Source organism: Crocodylus siamensis, chromosome 1 (genome assembly GCF_052110815.1).
Source record: "Crocodylus siamensis isolate JL-2025a chromosome 1, ASM5211081v1, whole genome shotgun sequence".
Classification (NCBI taxonomy): domain Eukaryota; kingdom Metazoa; phylum Chordata; order Crocodylia; family Crocodylidae; genus Crocodylus; species Crocodylus siamensis.
The window spans coordinates 33,155,637-33,170,521 of record NC_143395.1 but is presented as its reverse complement, the minus strand read 5'-3'; the positions used below and the strand labels follow the sequence as shown (position 1 = coordinate 33,170,521).

At 40.4% G+C, this 14,885-nt stretch overlaps 1 protein-coding gene across 2 annotated transcripts in view; it reads right to left on the bottom strand.

Moving 5' to 3' along the window:
• The window catches only part of PXDN (peroxidasin), a 158,523-nt gene that overhangs the window by 57,787 nt on the left and 85,851 nt on the right, over positions 1-14,885 (bottom strand). For both annotated transcript variants that reach the window (XM_090032778.1, XM_090032788.1), the window contains 5 exons: positions 12,227-12,396; positions 8,811-9,083; positions 7,264-7,380; positions 4,420-4,578; positions 3,411-3,523 (listed from right to left, as the gene is read on the bottom strand). In XM_090032778.1, the coding sequence (XP_089888904.1) occupies positions 3,411-3,523; positions 4,420-4,578; positions 7,264-7,380; positions 8,811-9,083; positions 12,227-12,396 (832 nt within the window). The remainder of the gene's footprint in view (positions 1-3,410; positions 3,524-4,419; positions 4,579-7,263; positions 7,381-8,810; positions 9,084-12,226; positions 12,397-14,885) is intronic.

Here is a 14,885-nt window from a genome sequence, read left to right as displayed (position 1 = left end):
GAATACAATGAAGACAATATTGGCAAACGGCAAAGCGATTGTGAAGGTATTCAACAATCATCATGTTGCTAAGAAGAGTGAAGAAATTACAGAAAGAGAAGCAGAGGAAGGAAAGTGCACTTTTATTGCCAGGAGAAACTAGATGGGGCTCAGCTACAACGTGTTTACATAGTTTGCTGCACACAAAAAACTGTTTGCAGTGTGCTTCAAGAGATGGCATGGTATTCCAGATTATTCCCATGAACATTCAGAAGAAAATTCTCGACGACAATGTGTTCTGGGTTCCAGTTCAAGGAGCGTTCAATTTGCTACTACCAGTTTCAGTGGCAATCAAGAAACTTAAAGGAGATACAACAAGCCTTTCAAATATTTCAGACATATTCAGACAACTGAATGAAAATCTAGTTGAGCTTTTGCCTTCACTTCTATCCAAAGAAGTAGTAGTAAAACAAATGTTTACTAATAGAACTGAGTTTTGCTCTTGTCCAGTCCATCTGGCATCAAACCTTTTGGAACCTCAACACAGAGGACAACATTTATCAGAAGATGAATTATCTACTGCTCTCAATACAATTATAGAAGTAGCTAAGAGTGTCCCCAACATCAACGAAATAGCTGTGATGACAGACATTGCCGAGTACCACACAAAAGAAAAACTTTGGAGCAACGACATCATTTAGTGGGCAACAGAGAATACATGGTGCAAGGGAGACTGTAACTAACACCCAACTGTTGTCCAGGATTGCGTTAAGGATCCTTAGCATTCCACCAACAACAGCTTCTTGTGAATGGAACTGGAAGGCTTTCAGCTCAATCAAGACAAAGAGGAATAGACTAACAAATGAATGCACTGCTAAGCTTGTTCCTAGTTCTCAAAATACCTTGCTTTTGGAGAATCAGTTAGAAGCACAGTTAGTGAAGAAGATGCAGTGTGATAAGTTGCCCTTGCCCATAGTCTAATACAAACAATGTACGGGAAGTACATGCTATTATGTATTGTCTTTAAATGTTTACAAGTTTTCCAATAAAAATAATTTATTTCCACATAAAGCTTTGAATTTTTTTAAATATAACATATAAGCCACATTAAGTGCGTTTTATTTAATTTTTTTCCCAATCAAATATTTCAATTCAAATACTTGTCGCTATTGGGACATAAAATTAACATGGCTTGTGGCAATTGGGGGTACTTTTTTAGTTTTGTTTACTAAATATAAGTCAAATAAACTAAATGCAAAATCGGATCATGTATTTAGGGCAATGCAAACATGAAACAAATATGCTAAATCAGATCACGCTGTTTTTAGGGCATTGGAAAATTTTCCGGAAAACCTGTATCTCTGGCTGCAGGAAAATAATCTCAAAATACCTAAAAATTTGTAAGATTCATAGATTGTTAGGGGCTGGAAGGAAGATAAGCAAATCCACTGGTGCATAAATACAAAATAAAAGGACAAATCCAGCAGCCATCTGCCAAAGACAACTGCCAAAAGGGATCAAACCCACTTTATATCATAGAAGAAAAAATAGCTCCATGAAGCCATCACATTTGGCCCACAGGTCAAGAAATTTGGCAGTAGGGGAGCAGTGCCCATTAAAACAATGACTCTCTCCTACATCAAATTTCCGAGCCCTGCAAGCCTGGCTGCAGCCAGGCTGTGCCCTCTTTCCCCTGCAAGGCTGGGTTGGTGCTGTGTGTCATTTTCTGCTTCCCCCTGTGGGGCTGGGTCATGTTCCTTTTCCCTGCAGGGCTGGGTCATGCCTCCCTCCCCCTGTGGGGCATATCCCTCTCTTCTCCTTGCCTGCCCTGTGCTCCTCCAGTGTGCCAGGTGAAGCCCCCTTCTCCCCCTGGGGCTGGGCTCAAGGTGGGCTGCCTCCCACCACCCTCCAAATAGCTGTATGGTGGCTACTCCGTTGGTCCTGGCCACTGGATTGGAACCACCATCTGGACCATGGTCAGATCAGGCACTGCCTGTCCAGCCTGTTGGGGAAAAAGACTGAGCACCACTAGGCTAGCAGATGCAACTAGAGTTAATGTGTGTGCACCATCACACATATGATCAATCAAAGAATCAAACAACTGGCTGTAATAAAACCCTCAAAATACAGTGAGTCCTAGTGAAAGGTAATATTAATCTTGTCTCTGCATTGTGCTTCAGCACACATTTTAAAGGACCATGCTTTTGAAAATTGTGGCATGTGGGGAGACTTAACATACAACAATTAAAGCAACATTATACTTGTAACCCATATTGATGTTGGGATGTAAATCAGGAACTTCGAGATTCCCATTGGCATTACATTCTTTATGCTTGCCAGTGGACAGTGCTAGAATACAGCATACCATACACCATTTACCTGTTCACCTAAGAAAAAAAGCCAAGACTGAACATAAGCCCTACCTGATGTTTTTTTTTTGCTTTAGATAACATTCAACTAAAATGAAAACGGTCTTGCAGTGCTTATTTACCTAATTTTCATTAGGGAAATTATTCACAAATATTTGCCACGTAAGCACAGATAGAAAGGTACCTTCACAATGAGGTACCAAATCACCCTCTTGGTTGCAGCCACAGTACTGTATATATGCATATGAACAGCCATTCACTTCTAGCAGTGGAAATTTGTGGGAAATTTCAATGATTAGAAGTCTTTCCAAGAGAGGGAGTATACAGGTGTTGCAGCCTCCAGGTACCCCCCTCTCCCATACTCCCTGTGCCTTCCCCATACCAAAGTGGATCCTGGTCTAGGGAAGGTGTGGAGAGCAGTGGGGAAAAGACTCCTCCATGCATTCCCCAGACCACAGTCACACTGGTATTAGGAAGCTGCAGAGACCACTACCCCACTGCTCCCTCCCCTCCTGGTTTCTGGGAGTGGAGAGAGCAGTGGGGTACCATCTCATGCCTCTTCCCTAGACAGGGTATCTTTTTAAAGGTCTGTGGTGCTATGAGCCAAACATCAGTGAATTTTCCCTCATGTTGGGCTCAGGATACCGTGGATCTTTAAAAAAAGATCCTGCACCTGGGAGCCCTGACTGAACACCTGACAACTTTTAAAAGTTTTTTGGGCACAGTAAGCCTGACATCATGAGAGCCTCCCCTGTGTCGAGCAGCATGGACCGTGTAAGATTGGAATAGAGGTTGTTAGCAGTGCATCTTTTATTTTAAATCTGCAATATGAACTTCAGTTCACACGTATGAGAAGTGTTACAAAGTCCTGTGCAGAATCAGGTTATGTAGCTGCATTCTGGACACCATTACCAGACCAAAGCCTAATGTAATTTGTGGTAATTTACTTAGACACAGAACAAGCAGAACAGTCTGCTGCTCTGCACTTAAAGCCTGATTTGACACCAGTGAAATGTGAAGGAGGCACTGCATTCTAAAATCAGTCCAACAAAGATCTATTACCTTGTTCCATGTTATTACTGGCTCAGGCTCTCCCTGACTACTGCAGGGAATCTGAACATTTGTTCCAACTTCTACTGTCATATCACTTGGAACGCTAGCGAACACCGGGGTAACTAAAAAGAAGTTAGATTGACAGTTAAAAAGAACAGTAAAAAAATTCAGAGGCAAATAATTTGAAACAGGAACTATACTAAATAAATGCAACCATTAGATTAATTAATTTTTTTAAAAGCCAAGGACATTTTTAAAAAATAAAAATAATATTTTGAAAGTACCATTATCTGTACATAAAAATATCAGCAAAATCTTTACTATGGGACAGATAATATTCTGTTTTTAAAGGAAACTATTACACTACTTTGTTCTCAGTTGTTTACAACTATTGTCAAATGTTAAAACCCCATTTGGACTAAAGTTTTCCATGATTTTGGGGTCCAGTTGATTTCCAGCCCCTGCAAAAAATAAGAGTCTGGTTGACCAGTCTGGTCATTTCTGAGAAGAAAGCAGTGGAAAAACTGCTATATCCATATTCGAATATTCTGGAAACTGAAATATTTTCTTTAACAGCTCTAGAACCTGCAGGCTTTACAATTTCAGAGAAAGTGTGAGCCTCTGTGCCAGTAATGTGATTTCCTGTTCCCCTGAAAAACTGCAAAAGCAAATTTAACCCAGCTAAAATATCATTATTCTTCTACTAAATTACATCCACACTTTCAGGCGTTTTCATATAATAAGATCTTTTCATATTATAAGAGCACTCAGAGTTCCCAAAAAGCATCAAGTCTTGCTTGTGTTAAATACTGAACAAGAAAGAATGTACTAATTATATGAATTATACTGTGATAAAGGTAAAATGCCTTTTGGAATTATTTCAACCAGAGACTTCAACATTTAAGAAAGTCTAATATCCATGATGAAAAGAATAAACCATGCATCTAAGTTAATATTTTAACCTCAGTCTAAATGTAGCATTTTTTAACAGATGCAAATATGGATATTGAAAACGTACCTCTGGGTTGTACTGTTAGGTATACAGTAATTCTCTGAGATCCTATAATATTGACAGCTTGACACTCATATTGGCCTTGGTCATGTAAAGCCACTCTGGAAATCCTCAAGGTTCCAGATGACAGTACTAAATGTCTTCTATCAACCGACAGTTGGCTCCCTGAACCGCAACATAATTTATGAGTTATAACTATGTAAGATAAAATATTTATTTTTAAAAAATGAAAATGCAAGAAATTAGGGTTTATGCTAACAACAATATTGTTTTGTGAAATGTCTAGTTGCTTTTTTTAATTTAGGACAAATTTTTGGAAACCATTACCTACTGCCACAACAGACCATATTTGCCTGAATACAAGATGACCTTGAATTTAAGATGATCTCCCAATAATTAGATTCTATACATAGAAAATTTATAAATATACTATAAGTTTTCCATATACGAAATCTAATTATTGGAGAATCATCTTCAATTTATCCTTCCACTACTACCAAGTGGTGAGGGGAGAGGTCATGAGGGGAACAGTAATGGGGTAGGTGGTGGGAGGGACAAACAGTGGGGGAGGTAGTAGGGAGGGGACACATAGGAGGAGGCAGTAATGGGGCAGGCAGTGGGGGAAGTAAAGGACAGGCTGTAGAGGGGCACATGGTGGGGCAGGCAGTGGAGAAAGCAGTGAGAGACAGGTAGCCAGGGGCAGATAACAATGGCAGTATGGAGGTGGTGGGGCAGACAGTGAGAAACAGGCAGCCTGCCTCCTGCTGCTTCTCTACCCCCAATCTTCCCATTGTGCCTGTCCCCCTGCACCCTCAGGCTGTCCTGATCACCCTTCTCATGCCCCTCCCTCCCCTTTCCCTCTCTATACACTGCTTCTGCTCCCTGCAGTTTGGGGTTCCTGCCCACCTTCCTCCTGTCTCCACCCCTCTAACATCTCTCCCCCACTGCCTGCCCCTCCACCTCTGCCCCCTTATCTTTGCCCCTGCAGATTCAGGTCCCTGCCCCACCTTCCTCCCGTCTCTGTTCCCCCTGAAATCTCTCTGCGACCGCCTGCCCCTTCACACTCCCCCATTTAATCTTTGCTCCTTGCTGGTAGGCTCTCTCTGCTGCAGCCTGGGGCACAAAGCATGGCTTCAACCTAGCCCCATTGGAGTGGTGCAGAGCTGGCACTGCTGCTACAGAACTGGGCTGGTGCACATAATTCATGCTCCAGGCTGTAGCAAAGATGAAGTCTGTGGTGCAAAGCTAAGCAGGGGGAAAGAAGAGAAACAGTATGGAGCGGGGGCGCTTACTGGGAAGGAGTGGCTCAGCGTGGAGAGGCAGCTGGGGGCAGGCAGCAGCTGCAGCTCCAGCTTCAGCCCTAACCCCTGCCCCCCCGCTGCCTCATGCTCGATTAAGGTAAGGGGCTCTTTCCCCATGTTAAATAGGGGGGGAAAACCTTATCTAATGGCATAAATATGGTACATTCACAATATTGGTCTTTTCCATTAAGAAACAGAAGAAATCATACTCGCATATAAGAAGCATCTCCAAAAGCACCTAACACATCATCACAGGAAGGATGCAAATAAAATCCTTTGTTATTTCACATTAAGAAAGAGGATCTTCACATAGTGTCTCCTCTCCCTATCCCATCGAGCTAAATAATAACTAGAATTGCAGAACTGGAATATACCAATATAACAGGAATGAAACAAAGAACATCAAAATAAAGCTGAGTGCCAGTCTCATCTCTTTATTCTCCCTCTCCACCTACAATCCCTCTCTCATCAGTGACTACGCTACATAAGAGGTGATTATGGCCACTTTAGAAGGTGAAGAAGGAAGATCACCAACACCGTTTTCAAAAACATCAAGTTTTCACTAAAACTCTGCTTTATATGAATCACTATTTAAAGAGGCACCTGTAGATTGCTTTTCCTGCTAGAAGTCTCATGTTTTTTCTCACTCTACAGGTATATACACTAAGGCCCCCTTGACATATTATTGTACAATTAACTGGTTAACTGTGGAATTATCTTAAGAACATCTATACATGCAAAGTACTTCTCACACGATAAAAGGTTACAACCAGCAATAAAGTTAGACCTTGAAAATGTGTACTTACTTTATGGTTGGTTGCTACCAAGCAATAATTTGCACATGTAGCAGGTCTTTCCTGCAGCTGGGAGCCCCATCAGCTGACAGGGCTCCCAGCTGCAGGGGTATGTCATGCCCAGTATGAAAACCTTGGGCCCTGGTGATCAAGGCAGCCATGATCTCCAGGGCTTGGGGGAACAAAAGCATCTTCCCAGTCAGGGCGATAGCAGGAGGCTGGTCTTTGGCTCCCCCTTCTCCCAGGACTTGAAAGAGAACACAGGCAACCTGGGAACAGTGAGTGACTACAAGGTCCCAGACTGCTCAGACTCTGGGCACTTTAAATGAACAGGACTGAGTGCAAGCCTCCCTGACAGCTAACCACTAGATGGGCTGTCAGGAAGCCCTGGAGGGAGGGAAGGAGATGAGAGCACTGTGGGGTACTGGCAGGTTTAAGTAACATTCTAGATATTAAAATTAACATGGGATGCTTACATACCACAAAGAGTTCTACTTTCAGTGACTAACTTCTTTAAGGCAGGTTAGCCATTTTTGCAATGGCTCTACCACATTTTTTATTTTAACATCTGGCACTTTAAAATTTTAACACATGAAACTCATGTTAAATCATGCAACAAATATAACATCTGCCAGGGGCTTATGAGCTTCAGGCAGAGAAACGGGAGCTTTTAAATCACATGTGTGGCACATGCATCACATTTTGATAAGCGATTCTAAAAAAGCCTTAAAAGTAAAAATGAACAAACCTCTTACCTCCTTTAGTCCAGGCAATAACAGGTTGTGGATACCCTTGTGCTTCACAAGGAAAGTCAACAGTTTGTCCCTCAATCACTGTTCTATCTTGAGGAATGACTGTAAACTGAGGCAAAGCTATAGGAGAGGGTAAAGATACTGTTTAAAAACAATTAGAAAAGGCACGGTTGTTTAAAATTATATATGATTTTCTATGTACATGAAGAGGTCTGTGGGGAACAGAATTCTTCTAGCTCTTTTAGATTGTAAGCTCATTGGGAAAGGACTGTCTCTTAGTGAACAGTGCCTAGCATAATAAGGCTCTAATCTCAGGTAGGGCTTCTAGACAGTACTGCAATACAAGTAATAAACAAGAAGAAGAATAGATCCAAAATATGATGTACCTTAATATTGGTATAATCAAGTAGGGAATGTTCTCTGGATTCAAAATATCTTGTTTTTTTCTTTCTTTAAAAAAATCAACTAAATTATGAAGAAAAACACAATGTGATCACAACCAGCCTGAGCTGTGGCTTTTCTGCTAACACACAGTGCTTTCAAACAGTAGAAAAACAGTGAAAGAAGTACAAAGCCAGTCTGTATAGTAACATGATGGTATTTCACTGTGACCAGGAATATGTTTGGCTTTCCACACGTAACTATCATTAGCTGATAGGTAAGTGAAAAAAAAAGATATAAGCACATGGCTCTCTATAATTTGAAAAATTATGCACTGCTTGACATGGTTCTTGCTCCAAGGAGTGTACAATCTAAAAGAAAAGTGGTACAAAAATAGCACCCCCCACACCTTTTTTGTTAACTAGAGAAAGATGGAATTCATATGGGAAGAAAGATTTTAAATTAAAAAAAGAACTTCTATTTTTTTATATCCCTTTTACAAACCCCTTGAAAAATATAACTGATCACTATTTAAAAACCTAGCAAGTAACATTCCGTGTTTAAAAGAAAGGTACCAAACATTATTTTTCCTGAAAATATTTATATGCTATAGCATTGGCAAACTTTTCTGGGAATAAATCATCATTTAAGTACAATAAAATCTGTACTACTTTAACTTCCAGTTAACAGAAAAGCTATACTAATGTATCAAGAGGAGGGAACAACTGGAGAGCTACCATCATAGCAAATCAATCAGTCACTTTCACCCTAGTGCTTAACAAGAGAAAGATGACACCCTACTCCAAGTGTATAGCCTAATCTTTGGAAATGTTAGTTGCTGTAGAAAATATCTTAGTCACTTACAAACTGGATATGTGAATAGATATGTGTTTACATAAAGAAAGTCTATGGAGATCTTCAGCACTAGAAAATTCATAACATGAATAAATGGTATTTGGGTATACTTTCAGTAAGTTTTATTTTTGATGAAGTCCAACAAAACTTCCACTGACTGTATTAGGAATAAAATCAAGCTCTACAATGAAAAGAATACCTGGAAGTTCACAATCCAGAAATTAAAACACAAAAATACATATTTGCTTTGAATGAATGCACAGCTTTGAAAAAACACATTTCAAAATTCATCCTTCTTGTTTAATGTTACTTACCTTGGACTATAATATAAGCAGTCGCATGGATATTATCTATGCTGTTAGTTGCAAAACAAGTATACTCGCCACTATCTTCCTGGTTCACATTCTGTATGTATAGCCCTCCTGAAGGAGTTATTGTGATTCGAGGATCATTTGGTAAAGGAGTTCTGTCGCCCTTTGTCCATGTGATTCGTGGTTGGGGGTGGCCAGTTGCACTGCATTCCAAGGTAACGCTTTCTCCAACTAATACTTCTGTGTTTTGTGGATGGATCACAAAACTTGGTCTAGCTGTCAGGGAAAAAATATATATGTTTAAATACTGGAACACTTGTTTTCCTGAATTTTGCATGGGACAATTATATAAAACTTAAATAATTTGGTTTTCACATATTGCATGCTTTAAAAGCATATCATCAAGTTGATTTTTTTAAGTTGGGCTGATATCCAATATAGACAATTTTCTCCATACTGGTACCAATCTGATATCTACCAATGTATCAGTGCACCTCTAAGCCCTGCTATTCTTATTAAATTCTACAGTAATTGTTATATGTCTTTTTAGTTACTTGTTGATATTGATACAGCAAGAAAGAAATTGAGCCCCACTAAACACTACATTTATGCCACAATTAACAAGCAAATTGCATCATAAATGGCAAAGGTGCCACATGTCCACCCAATATAAGGTGCTACATGGCAAACCAGACACAAACATTTTCCACATATAACGTATGACTTGTTTGTCTACTCTCTTAAATTGAGAGTCTGGCAAGTCCATGTACTGGGGTTGTCTAGAGCGAATGCCCAGCAACCAGTTGACAGTCCTGGGTCCCCAAAAGGTGGAGGCTGACCATTTTGCCAGGTGTCAAACCAGCAACTAATTGTTGGCACCAGCCCCCAGGGCAATCACAGTTTTTCAACTGGGCCTCAGGCTCCTCTGCCCATAAGTTTAAACTCCTACACCGGAATGGCCTCATTTTGGGTAGCCCCAGTGAGGTTGTGGAGGATGAGGTTTCCAGAGGGGGGACTGCATATGGTAGTGCCCAAAGAGCTTCCCCTGCTGGGAACTTTAAAGCCAGCATCCTGCAGCTCTAGCAGGAGTGCCAAGTGTGGGGAATCAGAGGCTCTCAGCAGGGTTTCATCCACCAGCAAGTTTAAATGCCAGGCCTGAAGTTTAAAGTCCCCATTAGTGAAAGCCCTTTTGCTCTGCCTGCCAGAAGCCTCTGATCCCCCCGCCACACACACACACATCCAGAAGCCCTACTGGAGCTGCTGAAAGTGAGATTTAAACAGTTCAGGCAGAAGCCCTTGAACAGACCCAGGGCTGACAATTGCACCTCCTGCCACGTATGTCTGCCACAGCGGGAAGCATAACTGTTGAGATAGGGATCAGATCCCAGGAAGGCTTTAAATGAACATGTGCCTGGGACCTGATGCATGGAAATAAACTACCTATAGACCAAACACTGTTAAATACATGAAAAAAACCCCAAATTATTTTAATTGAAATATTTTAAATACAATATTTACTTGAATACAAGATGGGGGAAAATATCTCAATTGGCCTGAGGGAAAAAGCCCGTCTTATAATAACATACATATAAACTGCTGCCAAAAACAGCATGTGTTCAGCAAGAGAAACCAACAATGAAGTTGATTAAATACAGCCAACACTAAGGATGACTATCAAACACATGGCTCATATGGGCAAACATGGTGATGGAAACTTACTTTTTTTTTTGTTGTTGCATGTGGCCCTAACAAAAAAAAATGGGTAGTTGTTTCACCAACAGGGAACATGCACTGGGCCTGGAGGTACTGCAATACCAGGCCAGCACTTGGAGAGGCTGAAACAAGCTCCAAGACCCTCTGCTGGTGCCAAAGTGCTAATGGGAACCTACCACAAGGATAGGCTAGTGCAACCTATCTGAATAGGATAGGTTAGTTCAGCCTATGTGGCAGTGCCCATTAAGCACAGTCCTCCTTACCACCTGATTCTTTTTCCAAGTCAGGGTCAGCTACTACACTACATATATTTTTACTTCCTTTTCATTCCCACAGCTAAGCTTCACCTTTCTTTCCCATTTCCAATGATTCCTGCTTCTTCACTTTAAATGCCTGACAAACATCACCAAACAGAGCCCCAAACAGTTCACCCAGAATCCCTCTCATCCCCTCTTTCAGCCTGAAACATATATATTATTAGTGTGGCGTGGCCCTCCACAAGGTGAAACCAGACCAGGATGCCCTGTGCCTCATCTGCCTATACATTTTTGGACCTGGTTGCAGCCACAAGTTGGGGCTAATTAGAGCATGAATCCTTTGTGGAGTATCTGAAGTACACATAACACTGATTAGTGCTGAGCTGTCGGGTCACCATGACTTGAAATGCTGTTGAGTCTGGTGGAGCCCAGCCCAATTAACTATGTGATGAATCAGAAGCCTACTGGCTTTGGATTAATATTGTGCACAGTTTGTACTATACATAAGAAGGTGTCAAAGTGCTACTCAAAAGTGTGTTCATACTAAAATGTGCAGCAGTTTGAAAAAAAGATAACGCTTCAATTTTGGATAAACTATGTTTGTGGGTACTATATGCACATTTCTACAGCCATATTTAACTTCAAAGTTATTATTTTCAAATTTGTTCCTTACTTATATGTGCTCAGAGACAGCAGAGTCTGACAGTAAGAAAAGGATGAAGGGGCTGTCAGGGGCAAAAGCTGGAGGGAAGCAGAGAGCAAAGAAGCTACCTGATCCCTCAGATTATTGCCCTGCAAATGATTCAAGGCAAGCCTTCAATAATCAGATTCTGTATATGGAAAATGTATAAATGTGTTATAATTTTCCGGGTATAGAATCTAATTATTGGGGAGGCCATCTTATAATCAAGGTCATCTTCTATTTGAGTACATAGATCAACTTCTTTCCATTATAGCAATAGTAAGCATAATTATATGACTTGAGTACTACAAAATTTTCAGATGGGAATGTAATTTTTAAGGGTTGTTTTTTTTTTCTGTGAATGAAACTGAAGGTTCACAAACATGAAGCAATTAGAAGACCCAAGCACAACTCAGGAAGTATTAGGCATAACTCAAGAAGTATGGAGAAATATGGCTAAAACATTTACCTAATTGACCTAACCCACAGTTCATTACTATTTTTGTTTTAATGATTTAAAATCTGTCTCTAAAGTTATACCAGAGCACTGAATGCGAGCACCCTTCAATATCTTCTTTTTCATTCCCTCATGTACTTCTGAAAATAAACTTCATGATTCTTAATGTGACATGCAATTAGAATAGTACTCCTATAAAGGGCTGATGATTGTGCAAAGATGCAGAAGAAGTAAAAACCTGTAGAAAACCCAATGTACTTTATTTTTAAAGCGATCTTATAAAAAACAATGGTATGTGAAATCTCTTTACCTGGTGATCCAAAGTACCTAAGAGTAACTTCTTGAGTTTTCACTTCTCCTGCCACATTTTTTGCCATGCATTGGTAAATGCCCTGGTCTGTCTCTTGAGTATTCTCAATCATTAGAGTACCATCATCTAATAAGTTTAGGCGGGAATCCTCCTTCATACTGAGCTCATTACTGTAAAGACAAGAATCTTCTGAACTAAATCTTTCAAATTACAAGCACAGAAAACATATCAAAGAAGGCAAGTCTAAATATGTCAATGAAATACCAAGTTTTCTCACATACCTTGTTTTTAAAAGGCAGCATGAAGAAAAAAGTTGTGTCCAGAGCTATGGCTGCAAAGAGCAGGGACAGAGCCTAATCTTTAGCTGACTCACTCTCCCTTTCCTGCATAACTAAAGATGAAGGCCTAACTCCTGCTAAAAACTGGCCTCCATGGGTGGATCTATGGTTCTGAAAAGAGCTAAAGAGGCTGTGAAAGAGAGAGACCAGGTTCCGCGAGTAGGCAGCAAAAATTGCCCCAAGAAAGGTTAGCTTGATTAGTGGATCATCATAACCATTTAAAAGGAAAGACAATTGGTAACACCAAAGTGCAGAACAACTAGCCATTAAGTCAAGTGACTTCCTCAGCTGCCTGAACAGTAATACTACAGTGGCTGCACCGTAAAGCAGAATGAAAACAGGGTGCCAATTCCAACCCCAGGAAGAAAATCAGCTTCCCTGCTTAATAAACACAACTGAAATTTGGGGTCTGGTTTTAAGGGGGAATGGTATGTGACATATGCAGGTAAATACAGTAATATACACGAAGCAATTTTCTGCATTTTAAATGCTGTGGCATGTATAAAAATAGAACTTTTAGTCTTATAATTAATAAAAAGAAGAGGTGTACGAAGCAAAAAGTGTACTAATTTTGAAAATGTAACATTAGGAATACAGAACCAAAAAGTCCAAGTAAGTATGAAAATATAAATGCATATACAATTTGGGTGTAAAAGAATGACTGAGATATGCATGCTCATTCCTATCTTCTTTCAAGAATGAGAACTTCTCAGCCAAAAGAACCCTAAGTTCCTTCACCAGTTACACTTAAGACATGATTAACCAGTTAATCACATTTGTAGTTAGAATCCAGCCACGCATTCATGCAATTAATTGTGTAATAACACAGGGCACAAGCCACAGAGTTCTTGTACAGCCCCAAGATGGGATTCAGAAGGAAACAGGTTATAGCTATGCTCTTCAGTGCCTGCACCTGTGACTCCACAAGATGGATGATTTACTAGCTACCTCATGCAATTCCAGTGCTTTTAACCCAACACAAAAAGCACAAATTAAAGATGAACCACTTATCCATTTTGTGCAATTCCAAGAGTAACTACTGATCTACCTTTCCAAATGCTATAAAGATTGCTCAACAGACCAACCTCCATGACTGAAATCTTGCCACTTTCAACCATCTTTGCAAACAGATTTATTTTGCATTTTGGCAGCATGGAGAATGATATAAAGCCAGTGTCAATAAACATACAGCCCAATTTCATACTTCTTGTTAAAACTCGTTCACATGTGGATTCTGAATACATGTTTTTGTTGATTATAAGAAGTAGCGAAGCCAGAACAAATTTTAATGGAATAATTGTGACATTGAAGTTCACTACTGAAAAACAAGAATTAAGGAATTTCTATTTCCACTCTACACAGGAAACTCCCACCCCTGCCAATAGGGGCTTCAAGACCAAGATGTCATATTGTTCAATTTTATCAGCAATTGATTAATTAAAAAATAAAAAAGTTATTTTGGCTACTTTAAAATGTAAGGAAGAGTGTGTGGGGGGGGAGGGTGTGGGGGGTGTTTCACTTGAAGCCCTTCAATTACATCAAGGAGCTTTGCTAAGCTCCCTTTTGAACAGTGAGTTCCTTTGTGTGCGTTTGAAAAGTGCAGGCATTCTTCATTTTTTTCCAACATAAATACTTCTGTACTTTTCCTTTAAAAGCAATCAGTATCACCTGTGCTTCTCATACAAGAAAAGAAAAAGTTCTAAAAACAAAACAAATCAACCAACACCAACAGCAAGAACCAACTAAAAAATGCACTGCACATGTATAACTAAGCTGAAGGAGTATGGGGGGAGGACAGAGGATAACATTTTTAGTGTACAATTTTTTTGTTTTAATTTTAACCATTTCATAAGAAAACAGGATGTGCCATACTGCGTCAGACTAATGGGGCATCTAACCCAGGATCCTGCCTCCAACAATGGCAGGGTGGATGCATTAGAGTAAGAACACCGAACCAGATGTATCTAGAGCAGGGGTGGGCAAAATGGCAGATGAGGCTTGCCCAGGCCAGTGCTGCTGGGGCTGGTCTCCATGGAAACCCTGGCCTAACCCACACTGTCACAGCCCTGCTGCTCCTGGGGTCTCCATGGAAAGCAGCTGCAGTAACATGGCAGGGGCTGCTGGGAAGTGGAGTCTGCCGTGGGACCGATCTGCCCACATGCCAGACTTTGCCCACCTCCAATCTAGAGAAATATCCCCTATTCATTACCCTCCCTGGCATCTACCTTTATTGGTTCTGAAGTGCCAGAGGAAACATCTTCAACTGTTCTAGTCAACAATTATTAATAGTTCTAACATCCATGAATTCATCTAGTTCCTTT